The 14,722-nt window shown below is 27.8% G+C and overlaps 4 protein-coding genes across 4 annotated transcripts; all 4 read right to left on the bottom strand.

Annotated features, from left to right (window-relative positions):
- Positions 1 to 60: 60 nt before the first annotated feature.
- Positions 61 to 855, bottom strand: OCT59_000908 (uncharacterized protein). Its single transcript, XM_066139199.1, has one exon. The coding sequence runs from the start codon at positions 665 to 667 to the stop codon at positions 188 to 190; it is 480 nt and encodes a 159-aa protein (XP_065988624.1). The 5' UTR covers positions 668 to 855; the 3' UTR covers positions 61 to 187.
- A 1,191-nt stretch (positions 856 to 2,046) lies between these two features.
- Positions 2,047 to 3,664, bottom strand: OCT59_000907 (uncharacterized protein). The gene has a single exon (XM_066139198.1). The coding sequence runs from the start codon at positions 3,629 to 3,631 to the stop codon at positions 2,210 to 2,212; it is 1,422 nt and encodes a 473-aa protein (XP_065988623.1). The 5' UTR covers positions 3,632 to 3,664; the 3' UTR covers positions 2,047 to 2,209.
- A 1,539-nt stretch (positions 3,665 to 5,203) lies between these two features.
- On the bottom strand, positions 5,204 to 6,634 carry OCT59_000906 (uncharacterized protein; the record flags this gene model as incomplete). The annotated part of the gene is made up of 1 exon (XM_025333480.2): positions 5,204 to 6,634. The coding sequence occupies exon 1, from the start codon at positions 6,611 to 6,613 to the stop codon at positions 5,204 to 5,206; it is 1,410 nt and encodes a 469-aa protein (XP_025186704.1). The 5' UTR covers positions 6,614 to 6,634.
- Positions 6,635 to 9,031: 2,397 nt separating this feature from the next.
- Positions 9,032 to 10,417, bottom strand: OCT59_000905 (uncharacterized protein; the record flags this gene model as incomplete). Its single annotated transcript, XM_025331510.2, has 1 exon — positions 9,032 to 10,417. One exon carries the CDS (start codon positions 10,415 to 10,417, stop codon positions 9,032 to 9,034), a length of 1,386 nt encoding a protein of 461 aa, XP_025186703.2.
- Positions 10,418 to 14,722: the final 4,305 nt, after the last annotated feature.

The raw sequence follows: 14,722 nt of genomic DNA, 5'->3' as shown, positions 1-14,722 counted from the left end.
GGCAATATATAACGATACCCTCACATTCGAAAAATTATTGACAAATATGAAACGGTGCCATGTTTGTAAGCAATAGATCCTTGCTTTATTTTTTAGTAATTATCTAATTCGTTTCAAGTACTGTAGATACAAAATTGCAAAAAAAATACATATGCAGTATATCTAATATAAAAGTTAAAAAAACAATTTAAGGGGTAGAAGTAGGAACATGTGATTTAAATTTCCATATTGGATGACTAACAGTAGAATTTGTCGTAGAATTACAAGCAAAAATATAAACGCCAATTGGTCCTGGAAACGCATACTCATCTTTGAAATTGGAGGTTCGGATGGATACTATTGGATCAAGGTGTTCAAGATTAGGAGGAAAAAATTGCCAAAGTTGAAATTGTGATAGAGGAGAGTTACTAGTAAGAGAGAGCGCTTTGCCTGCAACGTATGTGACTACCAAACCACTTTTAGAGTGAGAAATCTTATAATTTTTTTGATCACCAGTTAAAGCAATCCACCAATCACCAAAATTTTCTCTTAGACCTATTTGTTTACCAGTCGCTACCCAAAACCTATTTGAATTGCCTTCTTGAACTTGAAATCTATATGAAATACCCTGAGGCGACCCAACAGCAAGAAGGGTAGCTAAAAGGAGCAAAAAAAGGTTGAATTTCATTTTGATTTTGTTTTACTTTTTTTTTCAGAGTTGAAATTTTTCTGTTTTTCAATCAGTGCAGAGTCAAGAGGTATTACAAAATCGGTACAGAGACTTAATGCTTAGTCATATAAGTTTGGTTGCTTAGAGAAACAATTCTCTCGTCTAAAAGGGATTATCGATGCCTTAGGCTACGAAAATAATGACCCGTCATTAATAGCTTGTCAAGCTTTGAGGTTTTTGAAGAGATTCCACTATATATGGTGGTAAAAATGTCATTGTCGTATCCATGTGTTTGGTTATAATATTGCCAACATTGGCTATTTTGATAGTTAACGCTTAAGAAATAATTTACGAAAACAATGACACGTCATTAATGGCTTAGCAGGCTTTGAAAAAACGAATTTTTGAAGAGATTCAACTATGGCGATAAAAATGCCATAAACATGTAGCCATGTGTTCGATTATAATATTGCCAGCAGCATTAGCATCACCTGCTGATCACTTAATTCTGAGCCACAAATATTTCTAAAATAATGTAGCAAAATAAATAATGGAAATCCCAAATTATTATATAATTTAATTAAGTGATTATTAGTACAACAGATAATTTTTTAATATTGTTATAATACATTATTCGCAATGTGATAATTCATTCATATATCCCGATCATCAATCAAAAATTTGTATATAATGTATAGTAAAAATAATATGGTGATCCGATCCATAATACATTATTAACATATTAGTAAATATTAAGTAAATACCATGAAATTTAATACTAAAATTAAGTTGTTTTGTAAATTTTAAGCAACAAAATTGTAATAATATAGGGATGTCCGCTATTATTGCCAGCACTGTCCATTTTTAATAGTTCACGCGAATGATTCCTTGAGGCGATAACTTCTGCCCCGTTCAAGTCGTCGGATTCCTTAACTGAAATCGTTAAAATACAACTTTCTTTACTTAGATGACACATTTTAGAACTACAGTATTTATTAGCGGGTTGTTAATTTTCATGTTGGAATAAACTATTCGTGTTCTATAAATTTTCTTTAAATATACTTCGATTTAATCTCAAAATTTCTTAACAATGTCAAATAAGACGAGCCAATAATAACGTGAGTATATTCTCTTTCCGGTTGTATTCAGTTGTTAAATCACATATAAAATATTTTCTTTTAAATTACGCTGAACTATCAATGAATTTCAGTTGCTTTTCTTGAGATAAACTTTGAAAGAAGTTTTAGTATTAATTATAAGTCAATTAATAATTTTTTCCGACAGTTCAGCATTATAATCGTAATATACTGTATCATAATATCACTAGTGTAAACTCGATCGAGTCATAAAATATAAATTCTTAAAATAATTAAGAATTACTCATAATACACAGTTTTTTCTTTAGAATATAACATTTTCACTATTTAGTTATTATAATAATTTATTTGTACTGTTTTATAATGTAATATTTTAGACTTAAACATTTATAAATAAATTAATAAATTTGAGATACTATAATAATAAGAAAAACATTATTTATAGATCGTAAACAAAATTTTTCTACATTAAATATTTTTTTAAATGAGGCTGAATTCGAAGTCGAGCAGGATGATTAAAAGATACTACTGGATAAAGTTTTGATGGTAAATTATTCCATTCTGATACTTCCCGATACTTTTTACCATTAACTGTAAAAGAACAAATTCTTTTATTCAAATCTAAATGAACAGTAATTCTTGTACCATCGCCAAATGAAGGACAATATCTTATCCATTTTCCTGAATTATAAATATTACCACCGCTGCCTAATACCCATCCGGTTGGTTGATCTCCAGCAAAGAATTCATAATTAAAATTTTCTGATGAACAGACTCCAACCCAAGCATTTGTACATACTTTCTCAACTATTATGTCCCATTCAAAGATACCACTATTTTCTATTAACATTTTGGCTCTAACATTTTGATATGAAATAAGATCATTTGGTGCATATACAACTTTTCTATCATCCTCAATAATAAGCTTTGACCCACATTGTGATTCATCCCAAATACAGTTGTCATATTTTCCTCGAATTTCATTTGAATCAGATTTATTAAGTCTCACTTTTTGTCGATAAACATCTGAAATTATTCTTGCTGAGATAATTTCTAGTGGTTCAATGAAATCAGTCAATATCACTCCTTTAATTCGTATGAGATCAATAAATTTAATTAAAGGTTCCAATTCCTTAGTAATTTCTTGATGATTAATAATTAATCTATCTTTATTATCTATTTGAACTGAATTCTCTACTTGTTCTATTTGTTCTAAGGTTGGTAACCGTTCTATAAGAGTTTCATATGCATCATTAGAAACTTGTTTTGCTGCAAGAATAGCACTATATCGAAAGACCTCATATTCAATAGTTGCAAAAAGCTTTTCCTTTTCATATGTACAAGATAAAAGATACTGAAGACCTTTAATAGATAATCGACCAAATTCAATGGTATTCAGTGGAATAGTCGCTACTGCTTCAACTAATAAATCCAAAAAAGCATTATTTTCTGTTAATGGCATTTTTTCTGCAAATTTAGATAATAATTCTGGTGAATAATTTTTTGCAGAATTCTTTTTTAATGTATTTTTGAAAGTTTTCACAACAAAATCCTTAAGATCAGATAATTGAAAATAATCTGCAGCGTAAAAAATTTCAATCATATTATCCTTTGTTAAAGATTCCTCTTTAATAAATCCTGTATAAATATATTCTAATATGACCTCAATTCCAATGGAATTAATCTTTGGAAAAGAAATTTGTTTATCATAACTTTCCTTCATCCCATTATAAAGTAATCTATCAAATACTTCAGACCTTGCAGCTAAAATTGCTCTACAACCATATAATTTCTTTTCATCTTCACATATAATTTCTATATCACTATACTTTGAATTATTTATTAATAGTTTTAAATCTTGTTCTAAGGAACATCCTCTCATCATTCCTTTGGTTTTTATTTGAAACAGAAATTCTTTATTTTTTTAAAAAAAAATTAGCAACACATTTCTTTATTAATAATACCTATTTGGAAAACAGGACGATGATTCTAATTTGGAATATTTATTATGAACCATAAATTTATATTTGTACTATATAACACTGCAGTACTACGTCCATGTGAAAGGAAAATCTATTTCAGCTGTGCCACCATTAGTTATAAGTCACGTGTAATCCGTCCATTTAAAAATTACATCATGTGATCTCATAATTCTGGGCAGAATTGTTCAATGCTAAATATATCACGTGATATAAGAAATTGGCCGGCATCACAAGTTTGGCCTGAATTATAAGACATTGACTCAAATGAAAAACTAAAAAATGTAATTTTTTTTATCACACATATTAATAGTTAAAGTTAGATTTTTGATTTATTACTACATTTATTGACATTCCTTTTTTTTCACCAAAGATTGGTGGAAATGAAGGCCAATACTATATTACTTAATATTATAACAAAATACGAAAATCTAATGTTAATTTCTTTGCTTAATAACTCATAAACATACTAATATTTTTGATGAGATTGAATTCGAATGCTGCCGCGATAACATAACAATACTATTTGACCGTAAAATCAAAAGTTCTTTATTCATAACTAAATAAACGGTAATTTCCGTACCTTCTCCAAACGAGGAACAATAATTCAATGCATTTCTGTCCATAGAATCTTTTGATGCAATTGACAAAATCATAGTTTTTTAATAGTGGAACCATTTCGTACTCGACAGTATTTACGTACGACATTGTACATTATATGTATATTTAGAGGCCTCATCGATTTTTCTTTGATCCCTCTTTTATTATACATCTTTTGTTGCTCTTTCTTACTATCGTAGCGACCACGTTTCTCTATAGGTAGTTTTCTTTTTTTAACGAAAGGTGGACTCGTATTGTTAATATGAGTGTTCGATTTTAACTGAATAGATCACTTATACCGTACCGTAGCAGCGGGCGTAGCTAAGTGTAGTTTGTTCTACCGTGTGTTAATATTATCTCTATCTAATATTTCTTACTTTTAATAAAATAATTAAATAAATTAAATACTTCTCGAGTAGTATCACTTAAATCTTAATTATTGGATGTGTCGATAAACATTTTAGCTGAATAATTTCTAATGGTTCAATAACAATAGCACTACATGGAACTTCATAATCCAAATACCTGAAAAAGACAATCGACTAAAATAAATATTCATGGTATTTTAATGGAATAGCCGCTACCGCTACAACGTTATATAGCATCCGCATAAAGACATAACGCTAACTTATCATGCAGAACTTAGAGTGAAATCATATTTACAGACTTTAACGCGTTACGAGTACTCAAATACTAAATTTTCAATATTTATTAAGTATATATTCATGATGGTAAATTCTATAAAAATTTTAGCAACTAGTAATCAATAAGCTCAAGCGCCATTATTTTTTAAAAAACTTTAACGTTACTTAAATGTTTTTTTATTATCAATTAAATTCTTTGTTTACAAAAAAGTAAAATACGGCTTATAAATTCACTCAATTTTTTCTATGAGACTTAATTCGAAAGCGACCAGGATACCTTAATGACACTACTGGATAAAGTTTTGCTGGTAAATTATACCACACTTCGGGATACTTTATACCAGAAACTGTAAAAGCGATAGTTGTTCTATTCATATCTAAATGAACGGTAATTTTTATGTTGTTACAGTCGGCAAACGTTGGGCAATAGTTTCTCATCCAAACTCCAGAATTATAACAACTACCATTGGAACATAACACCCATCCAGTAGATTGATTTCCTGCCCAGGCTTGATAATCAAAATTTTCTGACGCGCATACTCCAACATAACTGCTTCTACAAGATTGTTCAATAATGACATCCCATTCAAAGATTCCTTTATTATACTCTAATAATATCTCGGCTCTAACACTCTGAAGACTGGTTTGGCCAAATGTTGATTGTATAATATTCCCATTTTCCATAATAAAAAGTTTTGATCCACATGCTGATTCATCCCAAACATAATTAGGTTCACTAAATTCTGTCATACTTCGAAATTCATCTAATTCTATAAAATTTGATACAGCCTTTTTTCTATAAGCATCTAGAATTATTTTATCTGGAACAATTTCTAATGGTTCAACGATATTAGCTAAAATTTGTCCTTTAATCTTACTGAAGTCAATAAATTTAATAAAAGATTCTATTTCTTTAGCAACTTCTTGACGATCGGTAGTATTTACTTGGACTGAATTCTCCACTTTTTCTATTTGTTCCAAGGTTGGTAACCTTTCCATAAAAGTATTATATGTATCATTGGAAACTTGTTTTGCTGCAAGGATAGCGCTATAACGAAAAATTTCATATTCGGTAGTTACAAAAGTCATTTCTTTTTCATGCGCATAAGATAAAAGGTATCGAAGAGCTTTAACAGATAATCGACCGAATTCAATCTCGTTTAACGGAATAGTCGCTACTGTTTTAACCAATAAAGTTAGAAGAATGTTATCTTTTGATAACGGCATTATATCCACAGCTCTGGATAAAAATTCTGGTGAGAAATTCACGTAATTCTTTTCTACTAGATTATTTTTGAAAATTTCCATAATAAAATCCTGAAGTACCGGTAATTGAAAGTAATCAGCGACGTTAAAAACTTCAAATACGTTATCTTTATTTAAAGATTCTTCTTCAATTGATCCTGTATAAATATATTCTAGAACAATTTTCATTACCGAAGAATCAATGGTTGGAAAAGAAATCTGGTTTTCATAACTTTCTTCATTATAAAGTAGACCGTCAAATATTTCTGATCTTGCTGATAAAATATTTCTAGAACAATAAAATTTCTCTTCATCACTACATAAAATTTCTACATCACTATACTTTTGGTTATTTAATAAAAATCTTAAATCTTTTTTTAATGAACGTCCTCTCTTCATTTTGAGAATTTTTTTTTTGGCGGAAAAAAAAAATTATTTTATAAAAAAACTAATTCAAGATATATAAATGAAATCTTGTATCGATTTAGATTTGTACAACATGCCCCTAAAAATTTTTTTGAATTTAAAACGAGGAATTTTTCTAAATAAAGTATAATTGATTTAGATGAAAAAAATGAAAAAAAAAATTAGCTCCTTATTATTAGATTACTAGTTCATCTTGTAAAAATAAAAAAAATAAAATAAAATAAAAATAAATAAAAATTAGTATGTGTACTACTATAAATCAGGACTTTTTTATAACTAGGTTGGTTTTGACGGAACAATGATTGATGCGAATCAATCATGTACCGCTGTACCGACTCATCATATGAGTACACGGACAGACTCGCTTCACTACTAGATCTACATACTACATTATCATGTTTCTCAATTGAATCCGGCGGCAGTATCTATATTTCATTAACTTATTCATTTGTTAAGATATTAAGCCGTGTAAATTTTACGCGTGACGGAAAACAAATATAAAAATCTGGTATACAACAAGAATAAGAGTTGCGCGTTATTATTATTAAAATAATTTTACTATATTTTTATTTTTTTATTACCGTGAACGAAATGACTTATTACTTTAAAATCTTTACGTGAATTCATTAGATCTGTTTTTTCATGATAATCGATGAAATCACTTTTTGTGTTAACTGTGAAACAAGGAGTACTTTATCTTTGCGTTATTTTTCATAATCATTACATCATTACTATCAAATGGAACTCGTGTATTCTTCTTTTTGTAGTAAATTTCCTTCTTTTTTTAAACTTTATTAGACACTATGAAAATCACTAAAACGTAATTATTCATAATGTAGACGTAAATCTCAGTAAGTATCTATCTACAATCTAATCTAATACAAAAAGATTTTTAAAAAACTAACGCTATTGGCTAAATTAATTAAAGTATAACTTGATAACTCTATTGAACGATTAATCTACTACCCTGGTCTTTGACGATACGCTTATTATTCATGTTCAGTTCTTCCTTCTCAAATCTCAATTTCAACTACTTTACCTTTATCTTTTGAACTTTCAGTATTACCACTAATATCTTTAATCCTATCACTAAATTCTCTAAACATATTCACTACTAGGCGTTAGACTGTCCGTCGCTTCAAAAAATTGGCCATCCTCCGAAAGAGAATTAGCGATGTTGTTCTGCGCCGTTCGAGTTCCCGGTTTCCTAAAAAAAACCATCTTTACCTATTAATTCATCTTGTCCTTTAATTGTAACCCTGATCCTAATTCATCCTGCTTCGCGGAATCATATACGGCTTTCAGCATATCTGATTCATTGTTAATATATATAAATTTCCTTTTCCTTTTTGACAGAAAAATAACAGATAAACATAAGTTAATTTTTATCTAAACCAAATTTGAAATATAAGTTTCTTTGCGGGCGAAACTGTTTGTGATTGGCCAAACGTTCCGAATCTTCCGATTCCTCCGAAACCCAAATCTCGTATCACTTAGTGACCGAACTTGCAAAATTTTAATTTTTGCTAGATTTATTTATTTCATTAAAAAATAAAATTGAAATACTAATCAACTGTGAATTATTATAAATTTAAATAGCATCACTTACTTAATCAGTCTTTCTTGAAGCATGATAATAACTGCTGCGCAAGCACGCGTCACGTGTTTATACGTGATAACTGATTATGATTCAGTTTTTCATTGAACTTGCACTTCCAAAAATTTAGATCTTGTTCTATTTGACACCGCCAATTATCAAGCATCTATTTTCACATAGTCGATCGAATCAAGAATGAAGCTTTCTCCATTTTTATAATTTCGTAGCTCTGTAACAAATCAAATATTTAAATATTGAAAAAAGTGTAAATACACTTCAAAAGATAAAACAAAATACGATTAAAAATATTATTTTTGCATTAGAGATTGTTTAGTTTAACTTATTAGCAAGATAATAATATGTATATGTTTTTTTTTAAATAAAAAATTGAGTAATCTAATTCTTTTTATTTAATTTAAATCATCATTGTAACCGGCGAACATTTTATAGACTTTATCGTGTGATTGATTTATAGCTTTTTTTTTAATAAGTTTAACTAGTTACAGTAACGGAAGATCAACTCCAAAAACTTTATATTATTTTATATTTATTTATGGCTATTGTTTTATTGCAACAAAAAAATTGTAATAAAAATTAATAGAATAATAAATAATAATAAATTTTATTTTTTTAACATTAACAATTTCTAGATAATTTAAAAATTGAGATTATAAAATTTCCAATCTATAATACATTGATATATTTTATACCAAATAATATTTTAATGTAATAAATTATAATGAAAATAAATACCACCACAGAAAATATCCCATTTATAAATAGTAAATATTTAATCAAACTTTTTGATGAGGCTTAATTCGAAAACGTCCAGGATACCGTAATGATACAACTGGATGAAGTTTTGATGGTAAATTATTCCATTCTGATATTTCTGAATACCTTTTACCATTGACTGAAAAAGCGCAAGTTCTTTTATTCATATCTAAATGAACGGTAATTTTCGTACCATCTCCAAATGAAGGACAATAATTTGACCAATTGTTGGAATTAAGACAGTTACCATTTGAACCTAATACCCATCCAGTAGGTTGAAATCCTGCAAAGTTTTCATAATTAAAATTTTCTGATGCACAAATTCCAACCCAAATATTCTCACATATTTTCTCAATAATAACATCCCATTCGAAAATACCTTTATTTTCAAATGTCATTTTAGATCTAACATTTTGAAGGTTATACCATCCGTTTTGTGCATATACAACTTTTCCGTTATCCTCAACTATAAGTTTTGACCCACATGCTGACTTATCCCAAACATAATTGTTAAGTGTTCCTCGAAATTCATTTGAATCTGTATTATTTAATCTTGCCTTTTGTCGATAAACATCTAAAATTACTTTAGTTGAAATAATATCTAACGGGTCAATGATATCTGCCAATATTTGTCCTTTAATTCGCCTGAAATCAATAAATTTAATTAAAGGTTCCAATTCTTTAGCAATCTTTTTGTTATTGTAAATACGTTTAATTTCTATTTGTTTCGAATTCTCTAATTCTTCCAAGGTTGGCAGCCTTTTCACAAGACTTTTATATGTAATATTAGAAACTTGTTTTGCTGCAAGGTTAGCGCTATATCGAAAAACTTCATATTCTGGGGTTGCGAAGGGTTTTTCTTTTTCATATGTACAAGATAGAAGATATTGAAGTGCCGTAATAGATAATCGACCTAATTCTATTGTATTTAATGGAGTATTTGCTACTGTTTCAATCAATAAATTTAGAAGAATATTGTCATCTGAAAATGGTATTTTCTCCGCAGCTCTAGATAATAATTCTGGTGAATAATTTTCCGTATAATTAGTGTTTTCAATAAATTTCATTATAAAATCTTGAAGGTCTAATAATTGAAAAAAGTCTGCAGCATAATATGCTTCGATTATATTGTCTTTATTTAAAGATTCTTCTTTTATTGATCCTGTATAAATATAATCTAAAATAATCTTCATTCCAGAAGAATTAATTTCTGGAAAAGAAATTTGATTATCGTAACTTTCTTTCATTCCGTTATAAAATAATCTATCAAATACTTCGGATCTCGCAGCCAAGATTGCTCTACAACCATATAGTTTCTTTTCATCTTCACATAAAATTTCTATATCACTATACTTTGGATTGTTTATTAATAATCCTAAATCATACTCTAACGAATATCCTTTCATCATTTTAGAGAAAATGTTTTTCTTGTTTTCAAAAAGACAAAGAAGTAAAAAATTGGGAATTTTATTGTTTAGTTTACGTCGTGTAACTTTAACTATTAATTTTGTGACCATTGCACAAATTGATTAAAGTACGAATCATATAACACTATTTTTTTTCCGTTACTCAAATTACTTCCGGAAAATTACATATAAGTAAAGTATAAATATTTAGTTCATAATTTCCGAATACATCTTTCGTATAATATAAATAATAAATCGAACAAAGAAATTTAACAATGATGTGTTACAGTGGAGATCGGCATATTCAGAGTCTGATAGTCAAAAATGCGACAAAATTTCGGCCGACACTATCACTAACGCTACCCAAAAAAATCGATCGGTAAGAAATATATTTAAACCGGTGGATTCTGAAGAATAATTATTGAATTTGTTATGTAAAATAAATGCGCTTTTTTTTACAATAGAATGATACTACAGATTAAGATACGTTGGTAAATTATTCATACGGACAGATTGCAAAGCTCAAGTTTATTATTCGTATCTAATAACGCTCCGAATAAGTTTCTGAAAATTCGAAAAATCGAAAAAAAAACAAAAAAAAAAATTTCTATAATTCTGGCTGTCCCAGCCAGAATCCCACCAATCATATTTAAATTGAATTGTTACTTCTGGGTTCTTTTTTCAAAATTCAACGGTACTTAATGAATATTTGTAGCTATTTCGATCAATAAATTTAGAATATTCCCTTATACTTCTATATCACATATCCTCTCGTCATTAAAAAATTCTTTATCAAAAACATAGTTATTATATCATTTTGCATAGAAATATGGTCCTTCGGATTTAACAATTTTTAACAATTTGAGGGACATTTTGATCATATAAATGCATCATAAACAATACTCCGGACTTTATAGTGATGTCATTTCCTGGTTAATGGCTTATTTTTAATGATACTCATTTCTAATTACAAAAACATATAAGTACAGCCTCCCTGTTTAGTTACACTAGCAATGGCTATAAAGAAATATTAAAACTTGGAAATTGTTTCATTTGATGTTGTTGCTTTGATATTAAATAAACCTTGCTTTGTATACTTTGTATATACTTGTGTACTAAATCAGGCTGAGCTGAAACTTATTTATCGCCGTTTTCAGAAATATGTGTAATGTAATCCAAGCCACCCATTAAAAAAACCAATTTTCAAAATTTTGCGAAACTTGGCGATTTTTTTGAATATTTACATGGAAAAAAGGTAGTTATTGAGGAAATTAAAGCGAAACTCAAAAAATTCGAGATATTTAAGTGAGTTTCCTTGTAAAAAATTATTGTTTTTACGTAAACATTAAATCTTTGCTTATAAGGAAACTCATGTAAGTATTTAAAGTTTTTTGAGTTTCGCTTCAATTTCTTTAATAATTGTCCTTTTTCTATATAATTATTCAGAAAAATCGCTAAGTTTCGCAAAATTTTAAAAATCCGTTTTTTTAGTGGAGTAATTTTGGATCTACACATATTTCGAAAACGGCGATAAGCTAAAATTAGCTAAATTAATTTTAAAACAAAAACAATAGTATTAATTACGCTCTTTATAGCAAGGATTCATAGGTAAATTATCCGATTATCCCGAATTTCGGTGCGTTTTCGCATTTTCTGACAAACTGTCATATGTTTAATGTAACAGCAGTACAAGGCTTTGCTCGATTAACTTGTTCTATGTTTATATTTAAGAGCCTCAAATATTATGCCATAATATATTGTGATTGGCAAATTTGACCAAAGCCCAGCAAAGCCAATTAATTGTGTAAGTGGTGTGGTTTAACTCACACGCTAACACGTTTCAGAAATGTAAAGTTTGTGTGAAACATAATTAGTTATAAAATATGCTAATTTTAAGGGTTATGTTTCTTATAAAAAATATATTTTACCAGTTACAAAGAGTTTAATAAAATTTATGTTTAAAGATGTATATTTATCCTAGAATCATATTATTACAAAAATCTTTATAAGATAGAAAAATTATTTTAATTATTCATAATTTTTCAAACCCAAATTATTAATTATATCATTACCGGTTAAATCTAAAGAAATTAAAGTTTTTTTTGATGACTTTTAATTCATAAATTCAAAAAAGCTTGTAGTGACCAGTATTTTTAAAAAGAAAACTGTAACTTATTATAGTTATCATCGTCACAGTTTCTTTGCTTTTGGCAGGGAAATAAAAATATTGACGATAGGAAAACGTTTGTAATTTTGTGATGACGAACACACGTTGTCAACTTAAAGATAAAGACGAAGAGATACTGTAAAAATCCTAAAAGAACAATTGGTTTGGAATAGGAAAAGGTTGGAGATTCAGGCTGAGATACCAAAAGGCAAAAGGCTCCGGAAATAAAATATTTCTGAAATTTCTAATACTTGTGCTTATACTTATTATGGAAGAAAAGGTAACTATCAATGATTTTTAAAATTATTTGATTCTCAATGATTATAAAATCTAAAAGTTCTTTAATATCCTGTTTTATTCAGAATATGGCCTAAAGTACAAGTAATAAAAGTGAAAAATCAATGAGTAAGTTGTGTCATTTAGATACTAAATTTTTTTTTTAATTACTTTATATTTTGACTTTTTATCTAATTTTTATTTTGAACATCATGACTTTTAAAAAAAGTTCAGTGCTGTTATTATTAGGATCATTAAGAAGGCAATCAAATACTTTTGATGCAAAAAGCAATATGATGTGGAAAATTACTAATAAAGGAATACTCGCTCTTATTGGTGAAATTGTAAAATTGGAAAAAATGTACAATTTCCATTATTCCATTTATTGTTTTATTATTGTCATTTAGTGATAATGCTTCGTTTTTTCAAGGAAATTTTTTATGCAAAATAATGATTATAGTGTTGTGGATAACTTTTTATTTCACAACAATAGTTTACTTTTAATTTTGCATAATGGAAGCTCTATCAACATGGAACACCATTAGGTGCCATAAAAATTTTATAATCTATTGGATTTCATGAATAAATGTTAATATTTCAGAATTTCCATATGGGTATTGTAACGTGGTTGCCAAAGATTTCAAGATCAAATTTTAGATAATTTACGATGCATTTATTGTGGTCATTATGAATTTTAATTTAAACTGTTTTTTTTTTCATTAATAATTAATACGTTCCGTAATCACCTGATGCAGAAAATAGGGCTTTCGAGCAAAGAATGACACGTTTCAAACGATGTCTGCCTATTGAGTCGAATTGATTACTTGACAGTGCACACGTGGGGTACACTTTAGTATGACGAGTGGTTTGTAATTTAATAATATTAGAGTAGTTTTTATTTTTATTCTAATAAAATTGCAAATGCGCTGCGATATAAAAAAAAATTAATACTTCAGTAGTAGAAATATATAAATCAATAACACCTGAATTCAAACCTGGGAGAAAGCTGGTTCCAATGGTTTGTATAAAAATTGTAATAGAAATTAATTAATAGTACAATTATATAGATAAAACAATTGTAAATGAAAACCATATTTTATAATATTTTCATTAGTAGAATTTAAATCAGGCAGGGTCAAAATATTGTATAAAAAATTGTAATAGAAATTAATTAGAAACATAACAGTATAACTTTATAGATAAATAATTATAAATAGAATTCATATTTTGTCATATTTACAATAGTAGAATTTAAATCAGGGAGAAAATTGCAGGGTCAAAATATTGTATAAAAAATTGTAATAGAAATTAATTTGAAACATAGTAGTATAATTTTGTAGATAAACAATTATAAATGGAATCCATATTTTGTCATATTTTCAATAGTAGAATTTATATCTGGGAGAAAATTGCAGGTCAAAATGTTTTGTAATAGATTTAAATTGTTAATAGTTTATTGATTAACATATTAATAATTATTCAATTAATTTAATATTAAAATATAAACTAATAGTCTAACACTCTTGCTTATTAATTTAAATATGAAAGAAAGGTGGGAAAAGAAGAACATAAAAATTATAGAAAATTTATAGGTAATAATTCTTTATAATAAATTAATAGTCTTAGAAGCATTTTTCTTGAGTAATTAATATAATATAATAATCACACAAAGGTTGAAACCAATTTTTCAACCATATTTGGGCCATTCCTTGTAAGGAAAAATATAAAATATTAAGTTATTTTTCTTGCCTATAGAGCTTCGAACCGGATAACCTTAATGCTATTATGGAATTATCCGTTCCAAAAATATTGTCCGAGTATCCTATGTCAGTTAGTAACGGATAACCCGAATAAAAATTATA

Source organism: Rhizophagus irregularis, chromosome 1 (genome assembly GCF_026210795.1).
Source record: "Rhizophagus irregularis chromosome 1, complete sequence".
Lineage (NCBI taxonomy): Eukaryota > Fungi > Glomeromycota > Glomeromycetes > Glomerales > Glomeraceae > Rhizophagus > Rhizophagus irregularis.
The sequence above is the reverse complement of the archived record's forward strand: the minus strand, read 5'-3'. Positions and strand labels throughout refer to the sequence as shown.

What these genes read in the sequence shown, in the direction of transcription:
- OCT59_000908 (XM_066139199.1), bottom strand. Translation starts at nt 667, where the DNA reads ATGAAATTCAACCTTTTTTTGCTCCTTTTAGCTACCCTTCTTGCTGTT.
- OCT59_000907 (XM_066139198.1), bottom strand. Translation starts at nt 3,631, where the DNA reads ATGATGAGAGGATGTTCCTTAGAACAAGATTTAAAACTATTAATAAAT.